The 26065-nt window shown below is 32.0% G+C and overlaps 4 protein-coding genes and 3 long non-coding RNA genes across 9 annotated transcripts; 5 read left to right on the top strand and 2 right to left on the bottom strand.

The window, feature by feature from the left end:
- Positions 1–905: 905 nt before the first annotated feature.
- Positions 906–6101, bottom strand: LOC126873016 (uncharacterized). The gene is made up of 7 exons (XM_050633406.1): positions 5964–6101; positions 5373–5580; positions 4609–4866; positions 3764–4127; positions 3096–3325; positions 2476–2799; positions 906–1517 (listed from the first exon to the last, which is right to left on the bottom strand). Exons 1-7 carry the CDS (start codon positions 6062–6064, stop codon positions 1134–1136), a joined length of 1869 nt encoding a protein of 622 aa, XP_050489363.1. The 5' UTR covers positions 6065–6101; the 3' UTR covers positions 906–1133.
- On the top strand, positions 2484–3656 carry LOC126873045 (uncharacterized). Its single transcript, XR_007692283.1, has 3 exons — positions 2484–2561; positions 2635–2813; positions 3155–3656. It is a non-coding gene; the product is annotated as an uncharacterized LOC126873045 (long non-coding RNA).
- LOC126873047 (uncharacterized) lies at positions 4156–4666 on the top strand. Its single transcript, XR_007692285.1, has 2 exons — positions 4156–4497; positions 4593–4666. It is a non-coding gene; the product is annotated as an uncharacterized LOC126873047 (long non-coding RNA).
- A 442-nt stretch (positions 6102–6543) lies between the features above and the next one.
- On the top strand, positions 6544–8884 carry LOC126873042 (uncharacterized). Its single transcript, XR_007692280.1, has 3 exons — positions 6544–6692; positions 6843–7206; positions 7295–8884. It is a non-coding gene; the product is annotated as an uncharacterized LOC126873042 (long non-coding RNA).
- Positions 8885–12319: 3435 nt separating this feature from the next.
- On the top strand, positions 12320–13129 carry LOC126873039 (CDGSH iron-sulfur domain-containing protein 3, mitochondrial). The gene is made up of 2 exons (XM_050633497.1): positions 12320–12483; positions 12737–13129. The coding sequence occupies exons 1-2, from the start codon at positions 12421–12423 to the stop codon at positions 13088–13090; spliced, it is 417 nt and encodes a 138-aa protein (XP_050489454.1). The 5' UTR covers positions 12320–12420; the 3' UTR covers positions 13091–13129.
- Positions 13130–13569: 440 nt separating this feature from the next.
- On the top strand, positions 13570–18523 carry LOC126873007 (kinesin-like protein KIF23). 2 transcript variants are annotated; one of them, XM_050633376.1, is made up of 16 exons: positions 13570–13726; positions 14003–14195; positions 14357–14926; positions 15012–15182; positions 15256–15454; positions 15516–15654; positions 15717–15916; positions 15995–16099; positions 16181–16266; positions 16343–16473; positions 16544–16647; positions 16705–16809; positions 16895–17041; positions 17333–17602; positions 17676–17915; positions 17987–18523. In XM_050633376.1, the coding sequence occupies exons 2-16, from the start codon at positions 14185–14187 to the stop codon at positions 18170–18172; spliced, it is 2664 nt and encodes an 887-aa protein (XP_050489333.1). In that variant the 5' UTR covers positions 13570–13726; positions 14003–14184; the 3' UTR covers positions 18173–18523. The 2 variants fall into 2 exon arrangements, with proteins under 2 accessions (XP_050489333.1, XP_050489334.1); XM_050633377.1 differs by lacking the exon at positions 14003–14195 and having other exon boundaries at positions 13581–13726.
- Positions 18511–25449, bottom strand: LOC126873020 (phosphatidylinositol 5-phosphate 4-kinase type-2 alpha). 2 transcript variants are annotated; one of them, XM_050633411.1, is made up of 9 exons: positions 25084–25449; positions 24154–24251; positions 23597–23707; positions 22574–22762; positions 21931–22069; positions 21540–21839; positions 21290–21465; positions 21071–21213; positions 18511–21006 (listed from the first exon to the last, which is right to left on the bottom strand). In XM_050633411.1, the coding sequence occupies exons 1-9, from the start codon at positions 25219–25221 to the stop codon at positions 20819–20821; spliced, it is 1482 nt and encodes a 493-aa protein (XP_050489368.1). In that variant the 5' UTR covers positions 25222–25449; the 3' UTR covers positions 18511–20818. The 2 variants fall into 2 exon arrangements, with proteins under 2 accessions (XP_050489368.1, XP_050489369.1); XM_050633412.1 differs by lacking the exon at positions 22574–22762 and having other exon boundaries at positions 25084–25446.
- Between the last annotated feature and the right edge of the window lie 616 nt (positions 25450–26065).

The following is a 26065-nucleotide window of genomic DNA, read 5'->3' on the forward strand; positions in this document are numbered from 1 at the left end:
ACGCCATGACTCGAGCGCGTGGCTTTCGGCCGTAAAGCGGCGAACGCACGCGCCAACTCCTGCGTTAAAGATAAAAAATGAAAAAACAAGATAGAGAAGAGATTATTGCACAGACAGAATTAATCTTCGCGTAACGTTTGATCGGTGTTTCGCGCTGCGTAAATCGTGCAAGTGTTTCGATTAAAAGAAAGAGGAAGCGAAAGGAAGGAAGAAGGAAGGAACACGCGGAAGCCATCTGTTCATCTGCTGCGTTGCCCGATTAATTCAATTACTTAATCGGACGACGAAGATTTTCGATTCGGAAAGCCTCGTGAATTATTCACCAGCTCGTCCGCGAAGGTAATATCGAAATCATGGAACACTATGAATAATTGGAGAGTGGCGGTGAACTCTCTGGCTAAAACAATAATTTGTTTCAGTTATTCGCTGTGCTGTAGCTTCTTTCCATTGCTGTTTTAACCTGGTGAACCAGGATTAAGAAACAACTATCCTTCCTTTCAAGCGTTATACGTAGCCGCGTAATGGTTACCCTATTTGCATATTGCGCGGATACAGACGCGCTATCGCGTATAATAATTTCTTTGCAGCTATCATGTTCGGTTAGTACGAAATTTATTCCATGATCGTTTGCCACGTTTTACTCCGCGATTTCATTAGAGAGTTTTAAAGTATCACAGCTTTGATAATGACAAACGATTATGTTTTTACTTTGGAACAGTTCTACGAATTGAAATGGCAAAAATGATCGATCGAGCGGAAGCAAGTTTGAAACTTCAATATGTAAAAGCGAACAGAGATGGTTCCTGTGAACTTCGCTACAATCTTGACCAAAAAGTAAAGAAGAATTCTTTTTTTACTCGCACTAGAGTGGAATCTGAGATTGTACAAAAAATATAAAAACTCGATCAAATATCAAGTAACAAGATTTAATCTTCTCCCTGATGAATTGCTTTCATAATATTTAATCTATAAAGTTACTTTTACATGATAAAAATCAGCGTCACGCGTTTCCTGCGTACGATACGTATCGTTCTGTATTTTAGCAGCAAGCTGTAAGTTTAAACGCGATAGTACAAGAAACGTTCGCATATTTCTTAATATTCTATAATACGTTAATTTGTAAAGTTGTTCGATCAGTCGACATTCTCAGCGATATTAAAATCTTGTAGAGTCTCTTTCGATTCTCCTTGACTCTTCGAATCTCGTTGACTGTTATCTTCTTCTTCCCTGTCATTCTCGGATCCCGCACTTTTGATCGATTCCGAACATTTATCCTGGAACGTCAGGTCAAAGTCGTCCGGAAATTGATCGCGATAGGCGGTGAAGTCCTCCTGTTTGCAATAGTTGGTGAAAAAGATCAAATATTGCATCTCCTGCTCGGTTGGCTTCGGCGGGGGTGGTATCGATTTCAACCTTTGAGTTTTTGGAGTCGATCGCCGCATTGCAGGCCGCCTTTTTATCGGAGGCGGCTCTATAGCGCGTTGCAGAGATGCCAGCAATCGCTGCATAAGCTCAAACTATAACAGACAAGTTCACATTTGACATTTTAAACGCGCGAAACCATCAAAGTATATTTCAATTACCTCTACCATAAGCGGGCTGCGGATATTTACGTAGATTTTTAGAGATATAACTAAAGAAGTGCAAAGACAATGTAAGAAATGTAATCTGGAAGTCGTCCAAGGCCGAAAGGCACGGACTAAAATAAATAAATAAAGATAATAAAATAAACTAAAGAAGCGAGATTTAAGCACCTATTCAGTACTAATAACCAGTTTTATACTTTAAGTAATTTGTACAATTTTATATACAGGGTGGTTGGTAACTGGTGGTACAAGCGGAAAGGGGGTGATTCTACGCGAAAAAAGAAGTCGAAAATATAGAATAAAAATTGTTTTTAAATTTTTCCATCGAGACAACGATCTACAGTGAGATCCGTTATAACGTACCGCACGCGTACCGAGCGAAAATTCAAAGTGGATTTTCTCGAAAACAAAGCCTCAAACGAAAAATGTTTATTGTATATTTTCGACTTCTTTTTTCGCGTAGAATCACCCCCTTTCCGCTTGTACCACCAGTTACCAACCACCCTGTATACGTTTTGTACGCTTAAATTTCCTATAAGCGAATAATCGCACTTTTAAGCTTCCCACAGATACATCTTCGCACGTTCAGACTTCCAACGAGTGTATTTCTGCCCTTTTAAATTTTCCATGAACGCGTCTTCGCAACTTTAGGTTTCTCATAAATGCATCCTTGCGCCCTTAAATATCACATAAGCGCATCTTTGCCCTTTTAAATTTCCCATAAATGCATTTTTGTAACTTTGAGTTTCTCGCAAATATGTCTTTCCTTTTAAAACTTTCCACGAGTTCTTTTGTGCATTATCTCCATAAATGCATAAACATCCGTAGTTTATACCATGATGCATTCAGAAAGCGGGGAATGGAGAATTATAATTCTGAGTTATCTGACCTTTTTGGCAGCTTCCTCTGTCTCCTTCATAGCCCTCAGCTCCTGCTTGAAGCCTTCCTTCTCGCAAGCTTGGACCACTTCCGGTGGTAGAGTATCCAGCTTCAAATTCAACTCCTCGTGCGTCTTCTCGATCCATTTCATCATGGAGAAACTGTCCAGGTTCGCATCGTTCGGCGCCACGCAGCTTTCATACGTGTCCTCGACGAATACTTGAAGACGGAGCACTTCCTCGGAACAAACGGAATCGCGGAACACCGTTTCTAGAAGCTCGTTCGCGTAACTTTCCAATTCCGCGGCTCTAGCTTCGAGTTTGCGAATGGTATCCTGAATTTATCATCGTAAGTATTGCGTGCTATGATTCTTAAAATTGATTCACTTGTAATTATTTTATTTTCTTTATTTCTGGTATTTTGTATTTTGTATTTATAATTCTCAACCCATTAAAAGCCAACGTTTCATTGACGCGATTCTTTTCAATTAACTTGCGTTATATTTTCGTACGATGTGGCTATATGAAGGAGAACTCTAAAGATTCTAAAGAAGAAGAAATGTTTGTAAGTTTACAACAGTATGATAAACTATCGATTGGCCTTTAACGAGTTGATTAATCGAATTCTTACTCGTAGCTCGTTGATTGTGTTGGTTATTTCCGTAACTTCTGCCTGGATCTGTTCTTCAGCGGACTGAATCGTCACCATCAATTCAGACATCGGCTTTGCCAGAGACTCCAAGTGAATCAACGCGTTCAGATTTTGCGTTTCTATCGCTCTGAACACGTAGATCAGTTCAAATGGGTCTTCGAAGTATATATTTGTCGGACCTGCCTTGTTAATGTCTTGCTCGAACAAGTCTAAAAATACGAAGCAATAATTTTCAGCACTTCGATGCGAAGAATGCAAATATTCTAACTAACGATTTGTCCGCTAAATATTATATTGTTTGTTAAATATTACTACTAAATCCTTCTCACTACAAAATTGCAATTAACGATTGGGATATTTTACACATCTTTGCATATTCTGTCGCATTTTTCCATATTGTCGTTTAGGATTGTCTACAATTGTACAAACGTCCGCGATCTAGTCAAAGCTGAGAAACGTTCTTGAAGATTATTCCAAGACTCCTTTCGCAACGATGAACGAAAAATAAATCTCGAAGAGGAAAAGGTAAGTTTAAAGGTATGAAATAATTAATAAAACCTCCATGCAAGACATTAACGAAATATCTTCTAACATAGAATCTTCTCCAAGGTAAAGAAAACATGCAAATGTAGAACAACACGAATTACCTATGAGAACGTCAAGCGAAGCAACTTCGTCGACCATTCTGTATCGACCGAATAAATCATCAGCTCTGTGAAGGATGCTTTCTCCAGAATCAGTGCGATGAATCCAGTCGTGTTCCGCCCGCCAAGCGAGCGGAGATACCTGATAGAGGAATCTTTGACACATCTTCACTGTCCTCCAGCTCTCCTCCCAATGATACACGTCCAGTCTGACCTTACCGTACTCTGCGGAAAGCTTGTTCCTCGTGTCTGTGATCTGCCTAGTCTTCTTTATCTCGTTTTCAGCCAACTGTAGAATCTTCATGCTCTCCTCGTGATCCTTCGAAAGGAACTCCTCGAAACCGCTCACGTATCGACGATATCGTCGCTGGTAGGATAGATGAAGCATATAGTATTGATGAGGAATAGATACTAGAGATTTGGATGAAAAAATAATTATTAGAAATTTAAACGAAGAATGAGATGTTGGGAGGAATTTGCAATTTTTCCTATTTAATCTTTCAATGTTGATTGAATTGAGGAAACGAGATTATAATATATAAAATATATATCTGTCTATAATTTAGCGCTATGTTTAGAGACTTTATATTCTAGCTAAGGAAATAAGTAAGAATAAAGAGGAAAACAATTGTTTTATTGTCAGGAAATAAGTCATCATTCTTTAAATTTCTGGAAAAAATAAATTAACAATGCATATCCTATTTGTAATATTCTGGACATTCTAATACAAGAATTTGGTACGTATCAATATGAGATTTATCGTAGAAACATTATTTTGGTACCTATTATCTTTTTTTCTTGTTATATATTAATAACAAATTTATGGTTTTAGATTTACAAAGACAGACCTTGATCTCATCGAGTCGTTTCTGCTCCTCGACGAACTGTTGGTCTATACGAATACAATCATCCATTTCTTGTCCAGCTAGCAACCGAACCTTTAAAATCTCACGAGTGTCTTCCACATAGTTGCGCACAGAAAATTTTTCTCTGACCAGCCCTCCACCCAATTCCGAGAAATACTGCGGATCTACGTCGGTCATGGCTATAGCCTCTTCCAAATCTTTGTGTTTCTTCGCCTCTAGAGCCTCGATGTCCACGTCCACCTTGCAACATAATCGTACAACTCGTATCAAGTAAGGAAATTTCTCTGAAATCGAATAATCAAAGTTCAATCAGTAATTAAACGTTCACAGGCTTAAAAATCTTCATAAAAAATTGATTAAATTTACTTGCCATTTTAAATTTTCTAATTTTAAACTTATTATTAATTTTATAAATTTCTATACTTTAGAGTATTTTTCTTCCTAACCATAGTAAACATTTAGATTGAATTCTACAACAAATCATAGAAATATTTATACTCTCGCAAATATTGAGTACGAACGATTAATACCTTTTAATATATTCTGCAATGTACATTGATAGGAATGTATGGTGTAATAATTAAGTCTCTGATTGGTATATCGTTTATCGCAAAATAGCAAATATTCGCAATATAAGTAAGTGGACATTTTTTTAAACAAATTGCCGAATTCAATAATTGTAAGAGTATAGTACCCTGTATAGTCCGCACGTATTAAGATCACACATCAAAATTGTAATTCCTTACACGAAGTCTCCGTAGAAGATCGTGCGAGTCTTTGGCTTTGAAGACATCCATTCTTCGTTCTTTATCTGTGGTACGTTTTTTCGCCTTCCAATATTGAAAATAAGAGAACATGAGCGAACAAGGAGGATAGACGAATGGAGATTGCTCCTCCAGGACATTTCTAGCTTCTCCCAAGTGTTCATGGCCCTTGGTAAAATAATTCTGTGATCTAAAAATTACAGATTTCAATGATCCTAATTTAAAAGATCACTCTGCATAATAACTATACCGCCGATTTTTATTTAAGGCGCGAACACGCATAGAATGCACATAATAAGCAAAATATCTAAAATAATGTACTCGCTACGTCATACAGTAGATAAAATAAATTTTTAATCACGTTCCATTTTTTCAATTATGTGTGTATAAAGCATAAAATTGCACAAACGTTACCAATACATTTATTTGTTAATAAATTAATTCAAAAGTACTTTCACATACAATATTCGATGCATTATTAAATCTTCTGTGCAAGACACCCTGTATGAAGATTTAAAAATTCTCCAAATATAAAGCTGTAAAGTGTTTATCATTTCACAGGGGCGCTCTTACCTGAAGAAGCCTTTCTGAGACTTCCTGGTGGACGCTGATTTCCTTCGGGTCTTCTGGCTGATCTGGCGCCGTCTAGAAGATGTCGACGTTGGATCGGTCATGTCTCCCGTAATTCAGCTCAGCGTGCTTTATTCAAACTGTCAGCTTTTCACCTGGCCGGCCGTTCACCTGCGTCGCTGTAGAAAAAACTCCGCTTTTCATCTGATCGCAACGGTCAAAGGCAAGCACCAACAGAGATGGCTCGCGTTTGCATAAAACTTTCCTCTTCTCAAATGTCTCAAGAAGAATTGAAACACTGAAGAATCTACCAAAGAACAAGATTATCGAGGAGCTTTTTTAATTAGTAGAATTAAATCATTCGCCTCTTCCTAGTGCAATTTTCCTGTTTTTTATTTTCACTGTTTCGTCGATCTACGTTTTATTTTTGTCTGTTTCTTAAGAAATTTCTATTGCGAATTTTGTTCTATTCATTTGAGAAGAAAGAGAACTCGGTGTTGCAATTTTATCGTTGATTTAATTAATATGAAAGAATATGGGATTGGTGAAAGAAACATTGTATTGATTATTTCGCTTGAACAGGTGCAGGAATAACATAGAACATAAATGAATCGACAATGACAATTTCACGGATGTATCGAAAATGCAAGTTGAAATGCAAAATAATCTTCTATTATCGAACTACGCTAAAGCTGAAGATTCTCGAGATACACTTGAGAGCAAACTTAATTGGTAAGGAATTATAATTGATTTGATGGTGAATTATTAATCGATAATTGATAAGGATACTTCAGTCATTACACGCAATTTAAAAACTCAAATTAAATAATGCAAATATTGTATAATATATTTAATATATTAATACTTTTGTCAATTTTTCAGATACTCATGAGTTTCGAAATTTCTGCTAAAATTCCTCTGAGAGCATCGACGAAGGAAGTGTACATTTAAAAAAGACAAGTTTATCACGAGGAATAAAGGAACGCATTCTATTCATCAAAGTGTCTTTTCATGGACTGCTTAAATCTTCTCATATCTAAAACCTTCAAAATATCACATACCAGACATGGGAATTGATCACTATAACACTGTGTATAATAATTCTTCCAAAAAAGCAACTATATAAAAGAATATAATCCTATATAACAATTTCTGTCTTCTAAGACAATGTTTATATCCTTCTATGTATAGAATTCTTGCCAAGGCAACAAGTTCCCAACAGGAGATATAACGTTAAGGCATCAAAGTAAATATGTAATCTGATTTTGCTTTGTACAGTCTGTTATAATGTTATAAACGTAACAGCATGTTCTATAGAAATGAATAAATTGCAGATTCCTATCTCTGTCTGAGAGGCAGTGTTGAAATGGAACAAGGAATCGGATGCATCCTCCAGCGATCCAGTGAAAAGTTGATCCCTTAAAGATCCGGGCACGCCCGGGAGCAACGAGCTCCGATTCAAAGCTTAAAAAAGCTACTTACTTTCTAAAACAAAAGCTCGAATCTCCCGTCTTTTCCAGCGATAAAACTGCTATCCATGAAAAAAATGAGAAAAAAATGAGAAAGAGTTCGATAACCTGACAGCAACCTCCTCTTTAGCAAATGTCACCAAGCTGTCAGCAAGACGACGTTTCGTGGATAAGCGGTTGCCAAGTGGAATTGTTTGGCATGCGCGTTGTATTTCGAAAAGTATCATTGTCGTAAGAGATGTAACATAGTTGATTAAAACTTTGACTAAACCTTTTTCTTATGAACTAACCATTTGGCTTCGAATAACGAGTATGACTCGTCATATTAATATGCTACATATCGTATATAAACATAATGACAATAATTATTTATAGAGCCACGGATATTTATACAGATTCATATCTTTACATGTATAATTTAAAAAGTGTATTGTAAATATTTTATATATCTTTGTGTATTATGCACGATTTGTGTATTTTTTAAACTTAACATTTCCCACAAATGTGTACAAATCGAAAAATACTTTATAATATACTGTACATACAAAGCAAGTGACGATGAGCTACTTATACTTCACACGTCGATTAAGTCACGTAAAACATGTCAATTAAATCGAAGGATTAATTCACTACAGCCCGTGCCATAGTCAGTGACAAAATTTGTATTTATTTTCTTTTTTCTTCTTCTTTGCGTATGTTTATACATCAAAACATGTGACGACTCTAATTGGCGTTTCTAATGTTTGAAACGATGCAAAATATATCAGGCGATAATCTCTCATGATGTTATAAGACAAGGGATTAGTTAAAAAGATTTAAAGGACGGTAGAGATTGTTCTTAATGCATTTAGGGTTGTGTATGTCTGATATACATAAGTGTACATATGCTAGCTATAAAAAGTATTTATTGTAGCATTTACAGGCTAATTAATTAGATCTAAGTATATCAATTTTCATATCACGTCATATCATTCAGTGATACTTCCATATTACTGTAACAATTTGATACTATTTGATACTATAAACATGAAATTGAGAATCTGATTAAAAACAATAGTTCTACTGGGAACTAAGGGTATGCGTAAGTACCTTTTATAGTCACTGTATTTCGTGTCTGTAAGATTAATTTGTAAATTGATATGTATATAAAATTCCTTTATATCTGCATATAAAGTTATACGTTTATAAGATATATTATGCAAATCGTGCATTGTACGATGCCTAATTGTACGATCATTCTAAAAATGATTAATTATAGAAGTGTAATTGTAAGTACATTCCATTATACAGATATAGATAAGTTAAATGTATAGATAAGATAGCATACTATAACAGAACGTAAGCTAATGATAAAATGTTTTGAGTTAAGTAATTAGTAAGATAAGAGCTTGGAATATTAAATATAAATATGATGTAAACCGAAAAGCGAAAATTAAAAACAATACTAAAAAAAATATAAGCGTAGTTTCTCAGAATTATTGCCTAAATTTTATTTATAAAAATTATTATCTAATTTATAGATTCATATTAGGCAAGCCTAATTTAATTCATATACATATGTACGGTCAGTAGGTTTGTTAAGAATTTGAACTTTGTATACGCGTTTTGAAGTTCAAATGCTATATAAAAAGACAATTGCGGATTCACTTAAATGGAGTAAACAAAACAGTGAAACGGAGAAGTAATTAAAATGGCGAAACAGCAGAAATTAATGCTTCCAATTAGGCTTTTTTTGGAAAAGATAGAACGAACTGGAACTAATCGCTATTGCTGTCCTTGTCGTACACTGTCGCCCTCTTTCTCTAACACCTGCACAGTGCGCATATATCTGTCCTTGTCACACAGTGGCGCCCTCTCTGTCTAACACAGGGTACATCTCTATCCTGCTCGCACAATATCATCCTCTTTGTCCAATATATGTCGAATGCATATATTGTCTTTCCTTGTCATACCGTGTTGCTCTCTGTGTCTATCGCAGGGTACGTCTCTATCCTGATCGCACACTACCGCCCTCTTCGTCCAACACAAGATATGTATTTATCCTTGTCACACAGTAGTGCGGTCCTTGTCTAGTATCTCTTGCGATACCTCCTTGCACGTTCTATATTCCTGTTACTTTTTCGTGTTTTTAACCAGATTCGATAGATGGCAGCACTTGGGTAGTCGTAGACAAGGAACGCATTACTATGCAACAAGGACAGACTGTTTCCGTATGAAAAACAAGGAACGCATTAGTGTGCGACAAGGACAGATAGGTATACAAATATTGTATTTTCACATGTATCAGTTATTTTTAGCTAGAATTGTATAAATCATTGATCTATCAGAACATTATAAAACGCGCAACGTCATTTAATTAAGTTATCCTAATACGAATAGTCGAATTTCAGAATTTATATAATTTGTGTAACTTGTACATTAATTAAAAGCTTTGAAGAAACGTTTAATTCAAGTTAATCAACTGTTTATTCATTCAATTTAATAATCATTCGCATAGCCAGCGACATTAGAAATCCCAATCTTATAACGAGAAAGAAGAACGTAAAAGACGATAAGAACAAGTTGAGAGACTTTAAAACGAAGTTCTGAAACGGGAAAGTGGAAAAATCAGCCAGCTCACAATTAAATCACTTGTTTATTCGAGATATTCTTGGAAATTACGTCATATTCTCGGAATCGCGAAAAATCTATGAAAAAGACGTCCTATTCCAGAATTCGCAAAAATTCTTAGAAGTAACGTCACCATTCTGAGAAGTTTTAAATGTTAACATTTTTCCTTTATTTTGGTTACGCTTTGTTTATTTACGTCTCCAATATTTATTTACAAAAGTTTTTGGAAATTTTTCCCGGTTTTCTGAAATTTTCGCTTTATTTTGCAAACATTGACTTGTTTATTTACATTTTTAATGTTTATTTACGTTTTTGATTCGTTTATTTACAGTTTCAGTATTTATTTACATCTAAAATGTAAACGATAGAATTAGAGGTGATTGATAAAACAGTTGAATCGCCTTTAAAATATTAATTTATTCAATAAAATTGGAGAAATATGTAACAATTTATATTAAATTTAATTTTACAATGTAATATAATATATTGCTTACAAACTATTGTATTTGTTTGACCGTAATTAGCAAGGAGACGCGTTCGCAGTATAACGCAACAACGAGAGTCATAAGTTCTCGTCTCGATACGATAATCGACACCACAAATCGACCCCCTATTTCGATTAAGATAATAGAGATGGTTTGAATGATGTTAACACTGAGTTAACGATTATAATATCATTATTTCCAGCAACTTTTGAATACTACAAGTGTCTACGAATGTTGCTTGTGATATATGTCGGAGTGTTTTCACCGAAGAATGGATAGCAAGTTAAAATGTGTTCTGACCGAAGAGTTAATAGTAAGTGACGATCGGCGACGATGACGTCGAGGAGGAAAACTAGTAACGGGTGCTGGCCGTTCCTTACCAACGGTCGCTCGCTGGTGGAAGTGGACTTCCAGTATCGTACATTGAGAAACCCGCTTATCCCATGTTTTACCGTAATGAGCAATAACCCAAAGCAGTGTCTCAACTTGAGAGATGTATTGTGGCAATTAAGGGCCTGGACAGTAAAGGAAAAAGTGCTAAATCTTATGACGGCAATTAACGGTTCCTTGGGATTATTGCGCGTTCGAGCAAGTATGTTTGCACAACTACCGACCACCCTGACCAAAGCATGGACGAGAACATGTGGTTGGGTCGCGGGACGTAATAGTATTAGAAGGTATAATACCTTTAAAGGTCTATAATATTATGTAATAACTTATATACATAACTAAATATTATACATAAATAATACAATACAAATAAAAATAAAGTTTGTTTTACTTGAAACTATGTTAAAATATACTATTTATTTATAAACCATATTGCATTAGAAAATATAATACTTTGTCTAAAATTGTATAATATAACATAATAACTTGTATACTATATATACAAGTCGTCGACATATCTATATATACAATGTCTATATATACAAGAAGTCGAAAATATAGAATAAAAATTTTTTTTTTTTTTTAATTTTTCCATCGAGACAACGATCTACAGTGAGATCCGTTATAACGTATCGCACGCGTACCGAGTGAAAATTCAAAGTCGATTTTCTCGGAAACAAGGCCTCAAACGAAAAATTTTTATTCTATATTTTCGACTTCTTTTTTCGCGTAGAATCACCCCCTTTCTGCCTGTATCACCAGTTACCAACCACGCTGTATATACGCAACGAGCGTAATCATCTTGTCTACAGTTATTGTCGAAATAAAGAGTACATTATAAACTGTTACCTCAGCGTTATAATTAATTCAACTACTTCTATTATCTTAAACGAAATACGGGACCGATCAGTTTCGTGGCGACGATTGTAAAATCGTAACAGGAATTTATGAATGGTCGACAAAACACTATTAATTATATCCGAAACTGTTTCAGGTAAAAGTTAAAAGTCGGCATGTTTTCATATTAGAATATAATATATAATCATGAAATAATATAAAATACAATAATTAAATACTTGATATTCTATGACTTGGAGCGAAAAATATATTACTATATCTACATATACTATTACGTTCCTTGTCTATTATGACAGAACCTCTTTGATCGTAAATTGACCGTTATGAAGCAGGCTCATGCTTATAAGTACCGCATGGTAGAAGTGAAAAGGAAATTAATGATCAAGCTGATTAATTAGTACTTACTATACTAAATCTATTCAGAATTAGTCCTCTTACAGATACAAAATACAACTCTATCAATTTCTCTCTCTTCTCTGGTGCAATTTTCCACCTCAATTTGAACTGTTCTCACTCTGACGCAACGCACAACTGCCATGCGCAAACGACTATTGCAGAGGCCTCTAGCCGAATACGAGCAGATTGCACTGACATCTATGAGAATTGACAAAGACAGAACTACAGTGTATCGAATATCACGTTTTAATTATGCATTTATCTTTAAAGAAAATTTCATTTTTTGTTCATTCAAATATTTTGAAATACCAAAATGTAAGTTAAAAGTGAATGAAATTGCAATGAAATTTCAAATATCGTAATATAGTTTTTATATTTTTATTTGTTTATAGTTATAATAGCCTAACTTCTTAACCTATTTTAGAATTACCATCCCTTACAATAAAATAAATTATTAAATTATATCGAGAACAAAAAGGAGAAGTTGTTGAATCGAGGTTATTAATGTGTTAATACAATTTCAAGCTGTCTTCTTCTTCCTAATATATGAATGCTAACTATATTTCAGGTTAGATATTATTGTAAAAAAGTGGAATATGATATGAAAATTCCTAGAAACCCATTGAAAGAGGTCTATAGTGCAAATCACCAAACTATTAATGGTGCTATATACGATAATAAACCTTTTAAATATAAGTGCATAGCTGGTAAAATATATGTATGGTGCTTATGTGGTAAAAGTAATACACAACCATTCTGCGATGGCATGCATAGGAATCAATTTCTTCAAATCAAGCAGAAGCCTATACGTTTTACAGTTGAAGAAACCAAAGATTATTGGCTGTGTAATTGCAAACAAACATCAAATCGGCCATTCTGTGATGGTACACATCTAAGAGAAGATATTCAAGCAAAGAAATAGTATACATGTACATAACAATAAATCAATTTTTATTGAAAATGCCTTTTGCTTGATATAATTTTAGTTATAAAAGATATAATACCCCACTTCATTAAATTTTGGGATAAGTTCCACTCTTTCTTTCGTAAGATTCTAATACAATCAACAGAACGATCAATTATCAGAAAATCAATCGACAAAAAATTTGGAAAACAAAAATAGAAATCTGTTGCGACCTCTCAACTAGTTGGCGATCAGTTAAATTGTAAATGTTCGATTGGAGTCACGTACCTTGCATGACATTAACGTTTAAGGTAGAGGGTTGATTAAAGAGTTCTAGTAAGATTGTGATTCTGAATGTTTATTTTGAAAAGTTCTTTTTTAAAGTGTCTTGTGTGATATGTAATATGATCTAAATGTGTCTTTCTCTTGAAGCGTCTGATGCTTATATTCTAGGTGTCAGTCTAGGGGGTGTGTTTTCATCAATGTCTTTTTGAGAGGTGGGGAACTATATCTGTCCAATCATGTAACTGTCGAAATGTGAGCGTCTCGCAAGTGGTGCACTTATACGTATTTTTATTTCAATATATGAACCACGATCATATAAACAAGTCTCAACATTTACTACGGAAGACCGTCCGGGGATTGTGACTAGACGTAAGAAATCAACATAAAAAACAACAACTTCTCTGTTTTTGTCTAACATTCATAGCATGTCACGCATGCGCAGAATGAAAAACTTGTTCCCTTCTTTCCCCTGTTCCTTGATTTTTCACAACTCCATTCTCAGATAGCTTGCCCTAAACTTCGGTATATGAGTGTCGGGACCTGTTTATACGATAGTGCTACGGACAATTCATAAAAGGTTTACATCCAACAGAGAGTATCCTCTCTGCTCTTAATATAATTTTCAACGTTTCTTTCGTTAAATAGAAACTCGCCATAAGTGATCTAGAGGCTTACTTCAGTTCATAGATGTTCGAATTTTTAACTTATTAAATGTAACGACTTTTATAACAAATAGAAAATAATAGAGATAATCTATCTATATAAGGTTCTTAAACAATTGTATGAGATAATTTTTATTAATCTTGTACTTGATAATTGGTTTTACCATGAAATCTGTGTAAGTTTATATTTTATTTTATTTTTATGATAATAACGATATTTATTTTACAACTTTCCATATTATTATATCATATTATCATATTTTTTTATAAATTAAACTACTTATTTAGAATAAATAATAGTAACGTCTAATCAGTAATTCTTATTCACTTCCACTAGGAATTCAAAACCACTTGTTGCAATACGAAAGCACGGAAACCGACCGAAATGTGATAACGACGCAGTTAAGGAACCTGTTAAAGTCTTCTGTCGCATAAGGCCAATGGTTCATCCCAATGATGAATCTTGTATAAAAATTATTTCTGACACAAGCTTCGTTATTACACCTTCAGAATCAGTAACAAATGGTCGTAATGTAAATAAAGCTATTCAAACGTCTTTTAGTCACATTTTTGGTCCAAACTCTTCTCAAGGAGAAGTATTTGATATAGTAGCATTGCCACTTATTCGAAATCTTATTAATGGTAAAAATAGTTTACTCTTCACATATGGAGTAACTGGAAGTGGCAAAACTTATACTATGTCTGGTAATCTGCATGATGCAGGCATCATGCCTCGTAGTTTAGATGTTATTTTTAATAGCATAGCAAACTATCAAACAAAAAAATTTGTCTTTAAACCTGATAAACTAAATGGCTTTGATATACAAAGTGAAGTTGATGCGCTATTGGATAGGCAGAATGAACTTCAAAAACTTGTTGCTTCTTACAATGGAAAAGCTTTTAGACAGTAAGGTTTTTTTTTAAATTTTTTGAGATTAGGTATTTTCTACCATGTTTATGTACAATTTTAATGTTTTATATATTATTCAAAGATTTAAAGGAGATGGTAACAACGATAATAATGAAAATGTCTTAAATTTAAGTAATGAATCAGAAATATTAGATGTTGATGAAGATAATGCATACTCAGTTTTTGTAACGTACATAGAAGTCTATAATAATAGTGTATATGATTTATTGGAAGAAAATGATGGAAAAACTAAGTGAGTATACATTTTAAAAATGTAGTCGATATTTTATGGAATTTATTAAAAAAAAAATTCTGAAACAATTTAGAACTTTGCAAAATAAAATTATTCGTGAAGATGGAAATAGAAATATGTATGTTCATGGATGTACAGAAGTAGAAGTAAAGAGTTCGGAAGAAGCATTTGAAATATTCCAACGTGGGCAATGTAAAAGACATATTGCACATACTAATCTTAATACAGAATCAAGCAGATCTCACAGTGTTTTTACTATAAGACTTGTCCAGGTAAAGTAGTCTAATTATACTGTATAACTGTATTATACCTACAATGTTAATATCTTACCAGGCACCATTAGATAAGGAAGGTGAACAAATTGTTCAAAATAAACGAGTGATTTGTGTTAGCCAATTGTCTTTAGTAGATTTGGCAGGAAGTGAGCGTACAAACCGTTCAAAAAACACTGGACAAAGACTTAGAGAAGCAGGTAATTTATCAAAATATATCATTGCTCTTTTATGTTTATGTGACTTATATTTGTTAAAATAGGAAATATAAATAATTCGTTAATGACACTACGCACTTGCTTGGAAATACTACGTGAAAATCAAACTCAAGGTACAAATAAAATAGTCCCTTATAGAGATTCTAAAATAACACAGTTGTTTAAGAATTACTTTGATGGCGAGGGAAATGTTAGAATGATCACTTGTGTGAATCCTAGTACTAACGATTATGATGAAACTATTGTAAGTATTTATGTTTTGGAGGCAAGTAATGTTTGGAATATAAATTCGATATAATAAAATTTTTCTTTTTCTATATAGCAAGTCTTAAAGTTTGCTGAAGTTAGTCAAGAAGTACAAATTACAAATTCCACAACTTCAAAATTAGATTTAGGATACATACCTGGTAGAAGACAAGCTAATAAAGTAAGGAAAAAATACATATATATATTAATATATTAAAATAATTTTTGTACATATTTAGTTATTGACATTACTTTTTGATAGATATTTAAAGAAGCAAGAAACAGATTAGAAAATGCTGGTAATCCAGCTGCTGCTGATTTGGAAGTTGATTTGGGTTTAGTATACAGGTAAATTATTAAATTAATGACTAAATCAAACACTATTAATAATAAAAATTTTGTTATGTGATACATTTTTTTCCAGTCTTGGAGGGTCATTCCCAGAAATGGAAATAACAAGTCCACATAATGATGAAATAATTACTACACTTATACGTTTCTTAGAATTGCGTATTCAGAAGCGGAATATTTTACAAGAAGACCTGAAACAGAAACGTAATTTTTTAACGTATTGATTGAAAAACATATTTTCCGAAAATTTATATCAAATTTGTTCATTTTTTAGAAACGAATTTTAGAAACATGATAGTAAAAATCGAACGGGAAAATGTATCTTTAAAAATTGAAAACTCTACATTGAAAGCATCAAATGATCAACGGCAAAAGAAGGTAAGTCTTTATAGCAATAATTATAACAGTTAAATCTTCAGCATACAATTTTTTCAGATCTCTGCTTTGGAAGCTCATATTTGTAAAACAGAAGCTCAAATTGATACTCTACTATCCAGATTAAATAATGCAAACGATATAATCAGGCATATGAAACAAGATGTAACTCTTTATTTTATATTAATCTATCTACATTTCTTTTTGTCAAATAAAACATTCTTCTAACAATCAAACAAAACCTTTGCAGTTACAGAACAAGAGTATGTTACTGAATCAACGTGCAATAGATAAGCAGAGGGTAAAAGAAAAATATAATAGTAAAATTCAAGCAGAAACTGATAAAATGAGTAAAGAACTGGAAAGCAAACTTCGTCGGCAACGTGAACTTCTTCAGGTATATTGTATTAATTGTACATACTTTATACAGGGTGGTTGGTAACTGGTGGTACAAGCGGAAAGGGGGTGATTCTACGCGAAAAAAGAAGTCGAAAATATAGAATAAAAATTTTTCGTTTGAGGCTTTGTTTTCGAGAAAATCGTACGTTATAACGGATCTCACTGTAGATCCTTGTCTCGATGAAAAAATTAAAAAAAAAAATTTTTTTATTCTATATTTTCGACTTCTTTTTTCGCGTAGAATCACCCTGTATAATTACTAATTTATCTAAATCTCTCATTTCTCTAGAATCAAATGAAAGAAAAGGAAGATAAGCTGAAATTAGTGAAACAAATATTAATAAGCGATGATGAGATGACTAAAAATGATAGACCAGAATCCAAGGAAACAATTCAAGTACAGAACGATGTTGAAATGCCGATAACATCGAAAATTACTACAACTGTTCCAAACACTGTCTCGGAATCTATACTTATTACAACTACACCAAAAACTACTACAAAAACTGTTTCTACGATTAAATTTGAAGATTGCAATGATACCCGACCAAGTAGAAACGTAAATATAATAATTGTTATGATTTTAAGTTATATATTAAAAATAAAATTATATTACCTTTAATCATTTGTAGGATAGAATTCCAGTAGTGAATCCGCGCTATAGACGGTCACAAAGTGCAGATAGATGGCTTGATCATCGACCTCCTGGATTAGTTCCGGTTGGTACTATCCTTCAACCAGTAATTCGAAATAAACGAATAAGCGTCAAGCAACTGACAGATCCGAAAGATATAACAAATAAAGCATCCAGATACTGTCTTATTGCTCAAGAACAAGACACAGATGGTGAACTTGAAACTAAATTATACAAAGTTTGTATTATTAATGTTTTCAAAATATAGATATATTTAGATAGAATAATGATACAATTCTTGGATGATAGGGAGACATATTACCAACTAGTGGAGGAGGTGCACAAGTAGTATTTAATGATATGGAGCATTTAAAACAAGTTTCACCTATTGCAAGAAGGAAACGAAGCGGTTATTTGAGCCCAGGAGAGAATTCCACTTCTCAAAAAGATTACTGTGGTTCAGAACAAAATAACTCAAAGAAACTCCGTATATAGTTTATTAAGGAAGTTCTTGACGTGTTATTGGTTTAATCTTGAAACATGATAGACCCCATAACAAAAAAGTTAAATATATACAAAGCATATATAAAAACCAAAGACGCGAAGAAATTAAATTTTCTTCAATTTTAGATGCAATAACTAAAGTACAAATTAATTTTAAGTATATAATTACCTAGTATATTTTTGTTTCATTCGATGATAAAATATGTATCATTCGTTAGTAATTTACTTTATACATAAAAAATAATTGTTTTTAGTTTAAACTATGTAATCATATTATTACAACCAATATCTTTTATTATCTAGAGCGTATTATAAAATAAAATTCAACATTCTCTTTCCTAATATTTTTTTATTTATAATTCCTTATTGTGTTAAATGTCCATTTATTTCCCGTGGCTTATACAATACAGACTCTGTGAATAATACAAATGTTAGGATAACAGAAGCCTGGATATATACTGCCAACAGTAAAATAGTGAATATATACATCGTTTCTACATGGTGCGAATTGCGAAAATCTAAATTGAAAAATAAACAAAATCTTTCTTGCAATTTAATTAAGCAAACCGTTTATAAATCTATATGTTTCAAAGTCTATAATAGACTAAAGTTGTTGCATATAAACTTTAAACTCTTTCGAGATTTGTAAGTCAATGAATATATAATAATAGAAAAAAAGAAATATACGTTTGAAAGATTTGTTACTATGTAACAGTAAATCGTAGTTGACAAAACAATTTATATTTTCTCTTACAGAATCTATAACATTACAGAAATTGAGCGTCTTTTTATAACTGTAATAACTGTTTTTTTATAATACACCTTTGTTGGCAATATGCATTTTCATTTACTTTTGTGGTTTTTCCAATGTACTGGCAATGTATAAAATCATATAAAGTATCAAGACTAGATGAATACCTTAATTAGTAAAGTAATTAGTCGTTATATTATGATCAGTTTTAACAAATTATAAAAAATTGATTATTACAATAGATTATTTAAAGGTAGAGTATCATGCAACGATACATTCTCCTTTTTGTTTTTGCATGATGTAATGATATACGGTCTTAAAATATAATTAATAACAAGCAATTTTTTAATATAAAGTTTATCGAATAAAAAAATGAAGCTGCATTAAATTATCTTGCATTAAAATTATTAAGCGAGATCTTGTGCTACTAATTACGCCGAAGCTTGACGCATTATGAATCGAATGCTACAAAGGAACATATCACTTCATATGCTGTTCAAAACTGAACACATTTTCAACAAATTGATTCTAAATAATTTTTACATAAAAGAGGAAATAAAACAAACATACTTTGATTAAATAGTTTTCTTTATAAATATTATAAATTAGCATTCCATTCGCAATGCGCCAAAAAAACATATTTCATACTTCTTTACTTAATTTCTCTAATGGAATCATCGGCTGTTTGAGCACTTTACAAATTAAAGGAGACATATATCGCGCATAATACGTACAGTTCTTCTTGTTCCCTGTAAATGTAACTTCACAAACTAAACGAATCGATGGTCTTAACACCAATTCGCGGTAACTGAAATGATCAAAGAGGTGACATTTACAGACTTTAACATTTACTAATAATTTTTTTAAAGTTTCAAGCTCTTACACTATAGTACCTTCTGCGCATATAATATATTACTTCTCTCCTCTTTTTTTAGACCTACCAAAAACGAAAGTTCTCGCTGTAAAAGCCATTACGTTATACCTCGAATATTTAAACATTCCAGACAACACCACAGACACTAGATCAGAAGCATTATAATTCGTCTTGACGAAATTGAGAGACTCTTTACGATAAATGTAGGCTTCCTTCGTGAAACACTTAATCGTGTCCCTATAATTCTGATTATCATATGTAACATCAACATTAATTTTAATATTTTCCAATAAACTAATATTACATATCATTTACTGTCAAATGACGGTAATTAACGCAGCTTTTATAGCACATTATGTGTACCAAAAACAATATACAATACACACTTCTGTTAGCATTATTTATATATGAATAATTCATACAACGAAATAATAGACATTAAACAAGTATGCGTAAAAACTATTTCTTTGAGTATAATATTGAGTATCACCTCACAAAATAAAAATAATCTACAATAAACTTTTCTAACAGAATTTTTATGTGTTCCTGATTGTACACATAATGTACGAAAAACTAATGTAAGTCTCACGTTTTGAAAATATACATAAAATGAAAGAAAAATAAAGAACACAAGAAAACTACAGTATTTGACAATTGTCTTTATAGAAAAATTGTAATTAAATACTGAGAAAATATGTCACTGGTTATAAAAACTACTAAAATATTCCCTGGAAAAAATTTGTTGATAGATCTTCTAAGAGTTTGTAATCCACGAAATTGCGTTATGCTTCTAACTCCATTGTAAATGTTATAAGGAATACTGAAATATGTAATCAACGGTACTGACCAAATAACAGTACATACCAAATAAAGATCTTTATGGTCAAACATCAAAGTGCGAGGAACGAATGTTCGACGCACTTAACATAAACGCAGTAAAAAACGATAGTGTCATCACGACTTTCGAACAAGCGGTCCAAATTTACAAGCTTAACAACAACGAACAACGAGCTTATTCTATAGCTTTGCTCATGAACTCTATAAATCGCTTGCCGTATTGTTCCGGATCACAGGTGGATATACCATCAACATTAGCACCATACTTCACTGTTTTAGCTGCCTTTGCTGCCTGCTTACGCACACCATAATGAGTTAGCACATCTATTATGGCTAAAAAATAAATTTCCTTTGTAGGTGCACCTGAAATAAAACAAAATTTGGATGTTAATTTAAATATTTATGTGTTAATTGTAAGCAATATTACCTTCTTTACTAGGAATCGCATAAATATCTAATTCAGGAATTATGGCATCTTCATATTGTAAACTCGTGTCGCGCAACAACGTGGCATGTGGTGATTCAGGAGGCGTTGCCATACCTGCAACACCGCTCCAACTCCATAGACGGCTAATAAAAATGTTATGTTACAAATTTCGAAAGTAAAATTCTATGAAATATTTCACTACATCGTAAAAATGCATACTCTCCCATTGGGCCTCGTGAATCAAGCCCACTTCCAGATTCACTATCATCCTCTTCTTCATGATTATCTTCTTCCTCCTCTCTTTCTGCACGTTCTCTGTTTTCTTGTTCAGCCCGTGCACAATCGTGCAGTCCAAGTAATAGAGAATAATCCATCAAATGCAATTTTGTTAAAAACTATAATAATCAATTTGTCAATAAATATAAAATGTACAATTACATAAATACAATAAATAAGAAATGAAACTCACGTCGACATCAGCGGTTAACGTCTCTATAAGTTTAGCTTTTGCCTCTTCGCCGATATAAATTTTCGTTCCCTCTTTAACAAAATCATTATCTTTATAAGTAGGCAAATCTTTTTCCTTTTCTTTGTCAGATGCTTCACGATCTACTGTCGAGCCTTTTAGATCGAATTTTTTATGAGTAGTTAAATGATTTGAAAATACATTTCTTATGGCAACGACATAATGTTCAACTCCATCTACTGTCAAACGATACATGCCAAGATATTGGGGTAACAAAGTTTTTCCGTGCCTTTCTACAATATACTAATATATACAGAAGGAAAATTGTTAGTTTTATTTAAAAAAAAGCAAATATATATAATAGTTTACATGTATAAATAACAATTCTACATACTGGATGATAGTGTTTTAGAAACGAATACATTCTTTCTACCTCTTCCTTTGTGAGGGTTTTGATAATAAACAGTTTATCATAAGACTGGTAAAATTTTGCACCACTTTTTCCAGATGAGTCCTCTAATATTGGTTGTGATCTGGAAATGATAAAAACAATATTAATATTAGTTTAGCACAATGGTATAATAAATTATTTATTTCCAGCAATAAAAACGTTTTTCTTTTTCTGAATTTCTGAAACACTATTAGTATACCTCTACCACATATATTAGCATGCATTTAAAAAAAAAAACAATGGTTATTAAGCATAATAACTAACCAATAATGATACTGTTATTCACATACTATACTATTACAACTAAAATGATCAATATATACATAAATATAATATATCCAATAAATACATAAACTAAACTAAATGAAGATAAATTCATGCTTTAACACTAACTCTAATTCTTCTAATGCTCTACAAACATTTAATTATGAACATATAGTCTAAGTACGGTAATATAATACTAGAAAAGAATTGTGTACAATCAACTGTGTTCCTTTGAGCTGATTTCTTATATTTAATGAAAGTCTCATAAAAACGTGTTAGCCACAAGCAACACGCACAAAGTGAAAAATCAAGTCTGGCTAACCTCAGACGCTTTGGTTTAAAACTGTAGGAACGTAGTGGTTTATTTAGGACTGGAATTTGCGAAAGAACAGGAGAAGGAGAAAAAGTTATTGAAGGAGCAGTAGCACAATGCTGAACCAATTTATGAGTCTTCCCATTCCTAGCCAAATTCCAATGCCTCTCTGATAGGGAAGGATTAAATGCCCGACATCTAGTATCAAAATTCTTGTATTACAATTTACTATCAACAATCCTTATGTATTACATTTAAATGAAAAGTAATACTTTCTGTTTGTAAAGAAATGAAGGAAATTTATTGTTTCCATGTATAGTTATACACGTTTATGTAACTGCAATATAGTACACTAAATTTTATATACTGAAATATGTTAGTAACAATAACATTATGTTGCCTGTTAATGCATTCTCTTTCTTTTTCGTTATAGTTGAATTTATGCTGAAATTAAAAATATTTCTTTTCCTTATTTCTTTAAATTTATATTTGATATAATATGATAGATGTATCTCAAAATGATATAATTATTTCTACAAAATGTAATATTGTAACAAAATATGTTTCTTATGATATTTCAATACAAAATTAATTTCAAATATCACGATAAAACTTTTAATTGCAGTGATTTGCGTATGAGTCATTGGGTGGATTATCTTCCTTCAAGGTTGTATCAAGTAAAGCTCCTAAATCTGCAATACTCTATAAATAAGTGAATGTGCTGTATAGGAAAATAAGTAAAGAAATATTTACCAAGTTATAATAATACATACAGATACTTTATATGTGTATTACAGTTATAATAACATATGCAGAAAGCAGTCACAGAATAAAACATATCTTTGACATGCAGTGCAATAAACTAAGATTAAAATTAAAAAAAAAAAAAATTATGCTTTACTTCTTATTCATATAGTACATCTTAAACAAGTACTGCATATTATAATTACTTTAATAATATTTTTCAATTATTTTCTGAAATGAACTTAATGTATTTGAGAAATATGATTTACAAAATAAATTATTTTTTACCTTGTCATTGATTCCTTATAGTCCAAATCATCTATACCAAATCTTTCCCGTAAATTTCTGAATACCAATGGACAGTATTCTTTAAACTTAAAGTGCGAGGGCATATTTTCCCTAAAACAAAAAATTGAATATATGAGTAACTTTCTGCTTGGAAGGTATAAATTTTTAACATATATAACATACAGATTTCATATATATAGGTTCCATATATATCTACTAGTAATACAAACATTTTTTAAGTTAAGGAGTAAAGCTATGAATATCTTTATCATTAACTATAATTTCAGATCAGGAGGACCTTCATTCATTCTATTATTAAAAGCAGTGACCAACCTAGCAATTCAGTATTTAGCGATATATTTAGAATAGGCCACCTTAGAGAGTTACTTGCTTTACATTTACATTAATAAATTCTTCCTAATATCAAACAGAGCATTACCCTTATGACTCAACTCACTATTAACTACGTTTAAGTTCAAAATTTTTCCTTTAACGTTTGTCATTTCCTTTAATATTGAATTAACACATATTTTGACATATAATATAATACAACTTACTTGTTAAAAAGATGGTTATCCACTTTTAACTTGCTATAAGCTCTGAAATCGTCTGGCAGGAGCACTACTGGTATATTAACATGACTAAGCTCATTTATCTGTAATACGTGTATGTTACATGTAACATTTATGTAAACATAATTTCCTAAGTAAGTTGTTATTATGAACACTACTGCAAAAGTTACTATAAAAGATTATATACAAAAAATACAAATTACATCAAGACATGTATTTATATATTTATTGCACAAATTTATCACATAATTTTTACATATTGGGATTATATATTTGTGTACATAGATGTCATCATCCACAAATGTGAATATGGAAATAATTGTATATATTGTATAATTGTATATATGGAAACAATTATAATTGCACATTTATACTACTATTTATTGAACTCAAAAGAACAACTACATATTAAAATGGAAACAAACTGATTCAATTATATAATTAAGTAATTTTTTAAGCTTCAGCTTTTTCAAATGTATAATACTTCTTAATAAACTAAATTTTTATTTCATATACAAATAAACATGCGGTAACTATAGGAAACATAACATGATTTTAAATTTAGATAAAATTACAATGTTGTATCAAAAAATTTACTATAGTGATATAAATCCTTCATTACTCCTGATTACTAATAAAAAGATTTCATAAAATCTTATAATCGCAAATATAAAACCCGACAACACTTTGCAAATATATAGTACAATAGAAAAATAGCGCAGCACGCGTTTCAAATACATATTTTCTTAACTTCCAAGAATATTATAGGAGAAAATTACATTAATGTAAAACGTGACGTAGAATAACGCAGCGTTTTTCATAAATTTCCGATTCTATCCAGCTTGAAGAGAGTGAAAGAAGAAAATGGCATTTCGATGACGTACGACGCTGTCACGCAGTTATGTTAATACTCACCGTGTGATTGACACCCCACATAAAAACACTAAGAAGAGGTTCGTTTGCACGGAACAGCTTAACCTTTTGATGTTTAACTCGAAAATGTTTCTTTTTGAGCTTGCTAAGCCCACTGGACATTTGTGGTGCACTAGACATGTTTCTCGTGCTGGTGCTTCCTATTGAATATTTCTAATAAACACCCCCGTTTATACACTCAACGAAGAGTTTAAAACAAACTCCTTACACTGCTGTCATTGCGAAATGCCTGATACGGCAACACTAAACGCGGAAAAAAGTCGCAAGCTCGATACAATATTCGCGGAGAGGTTCCAAGTGTACCCTACCGCGGTTGATTAGCGACTGAGCTCCTTTTAAAAATGGCGTGGACGACAGAGTGCTACCTGCAACTTGCAACAGCTATAGAAACTCTGCGGATATGCAAGTTGTGCCTTGGCACAGTTTCCAATTGTGGTAAACGAGAAATTTTATGGATTTCCTGCGTTACAATAATGCCAAATTATTGGAACAAGTATTAATCAAATTTTATTTGACTCTTAACAAAATTTGAATTTCTGAAGTAGCTTTAATTATCGTGTAGATTACAGATCATTGTATCATAAGGAATTAAACGATGATTGTTACTCTTACTGTTTTTTTCACTTTTTTAAGTAATATATTTCTTGCTAATTGTAATGAATCATATAGAAAAATTATACCATATAACCTATTGTAGTGTAAAATTAAGAAATGACGTCGACAAAATCTTATTTTGTCTTTTTCTGTGTAAACATAAAATATTTTCTCTTATTAAGAGACAAATGTGAGTTTTTATATAAATTATATTAGGTTATACTAGAGCTTATACATACATATACATATTTTAATTATTACAAGTATTTTGTATTTTTTTGTATTTGTGATTAAAATTACAAAAAGCTTGATATCACAAGTAACCGAACAATGTTATTCCTTTACGTATAAAATATATTTTTGACATATT

This window comes from Bombus huntii, chromosome 14, assembly GCF_024542735.1.
Source record: "Bombus huntii isolate Logan2020A chromosome 14, iyBomHunt1.1, whole genome shotgun sequence".
Classification (NCBI taxonomy): Eukaryota; Metazoa; Arthropoda; class Insecta; order Hymenoptera; family Apidae; genus Bombus; species Bombus huntii.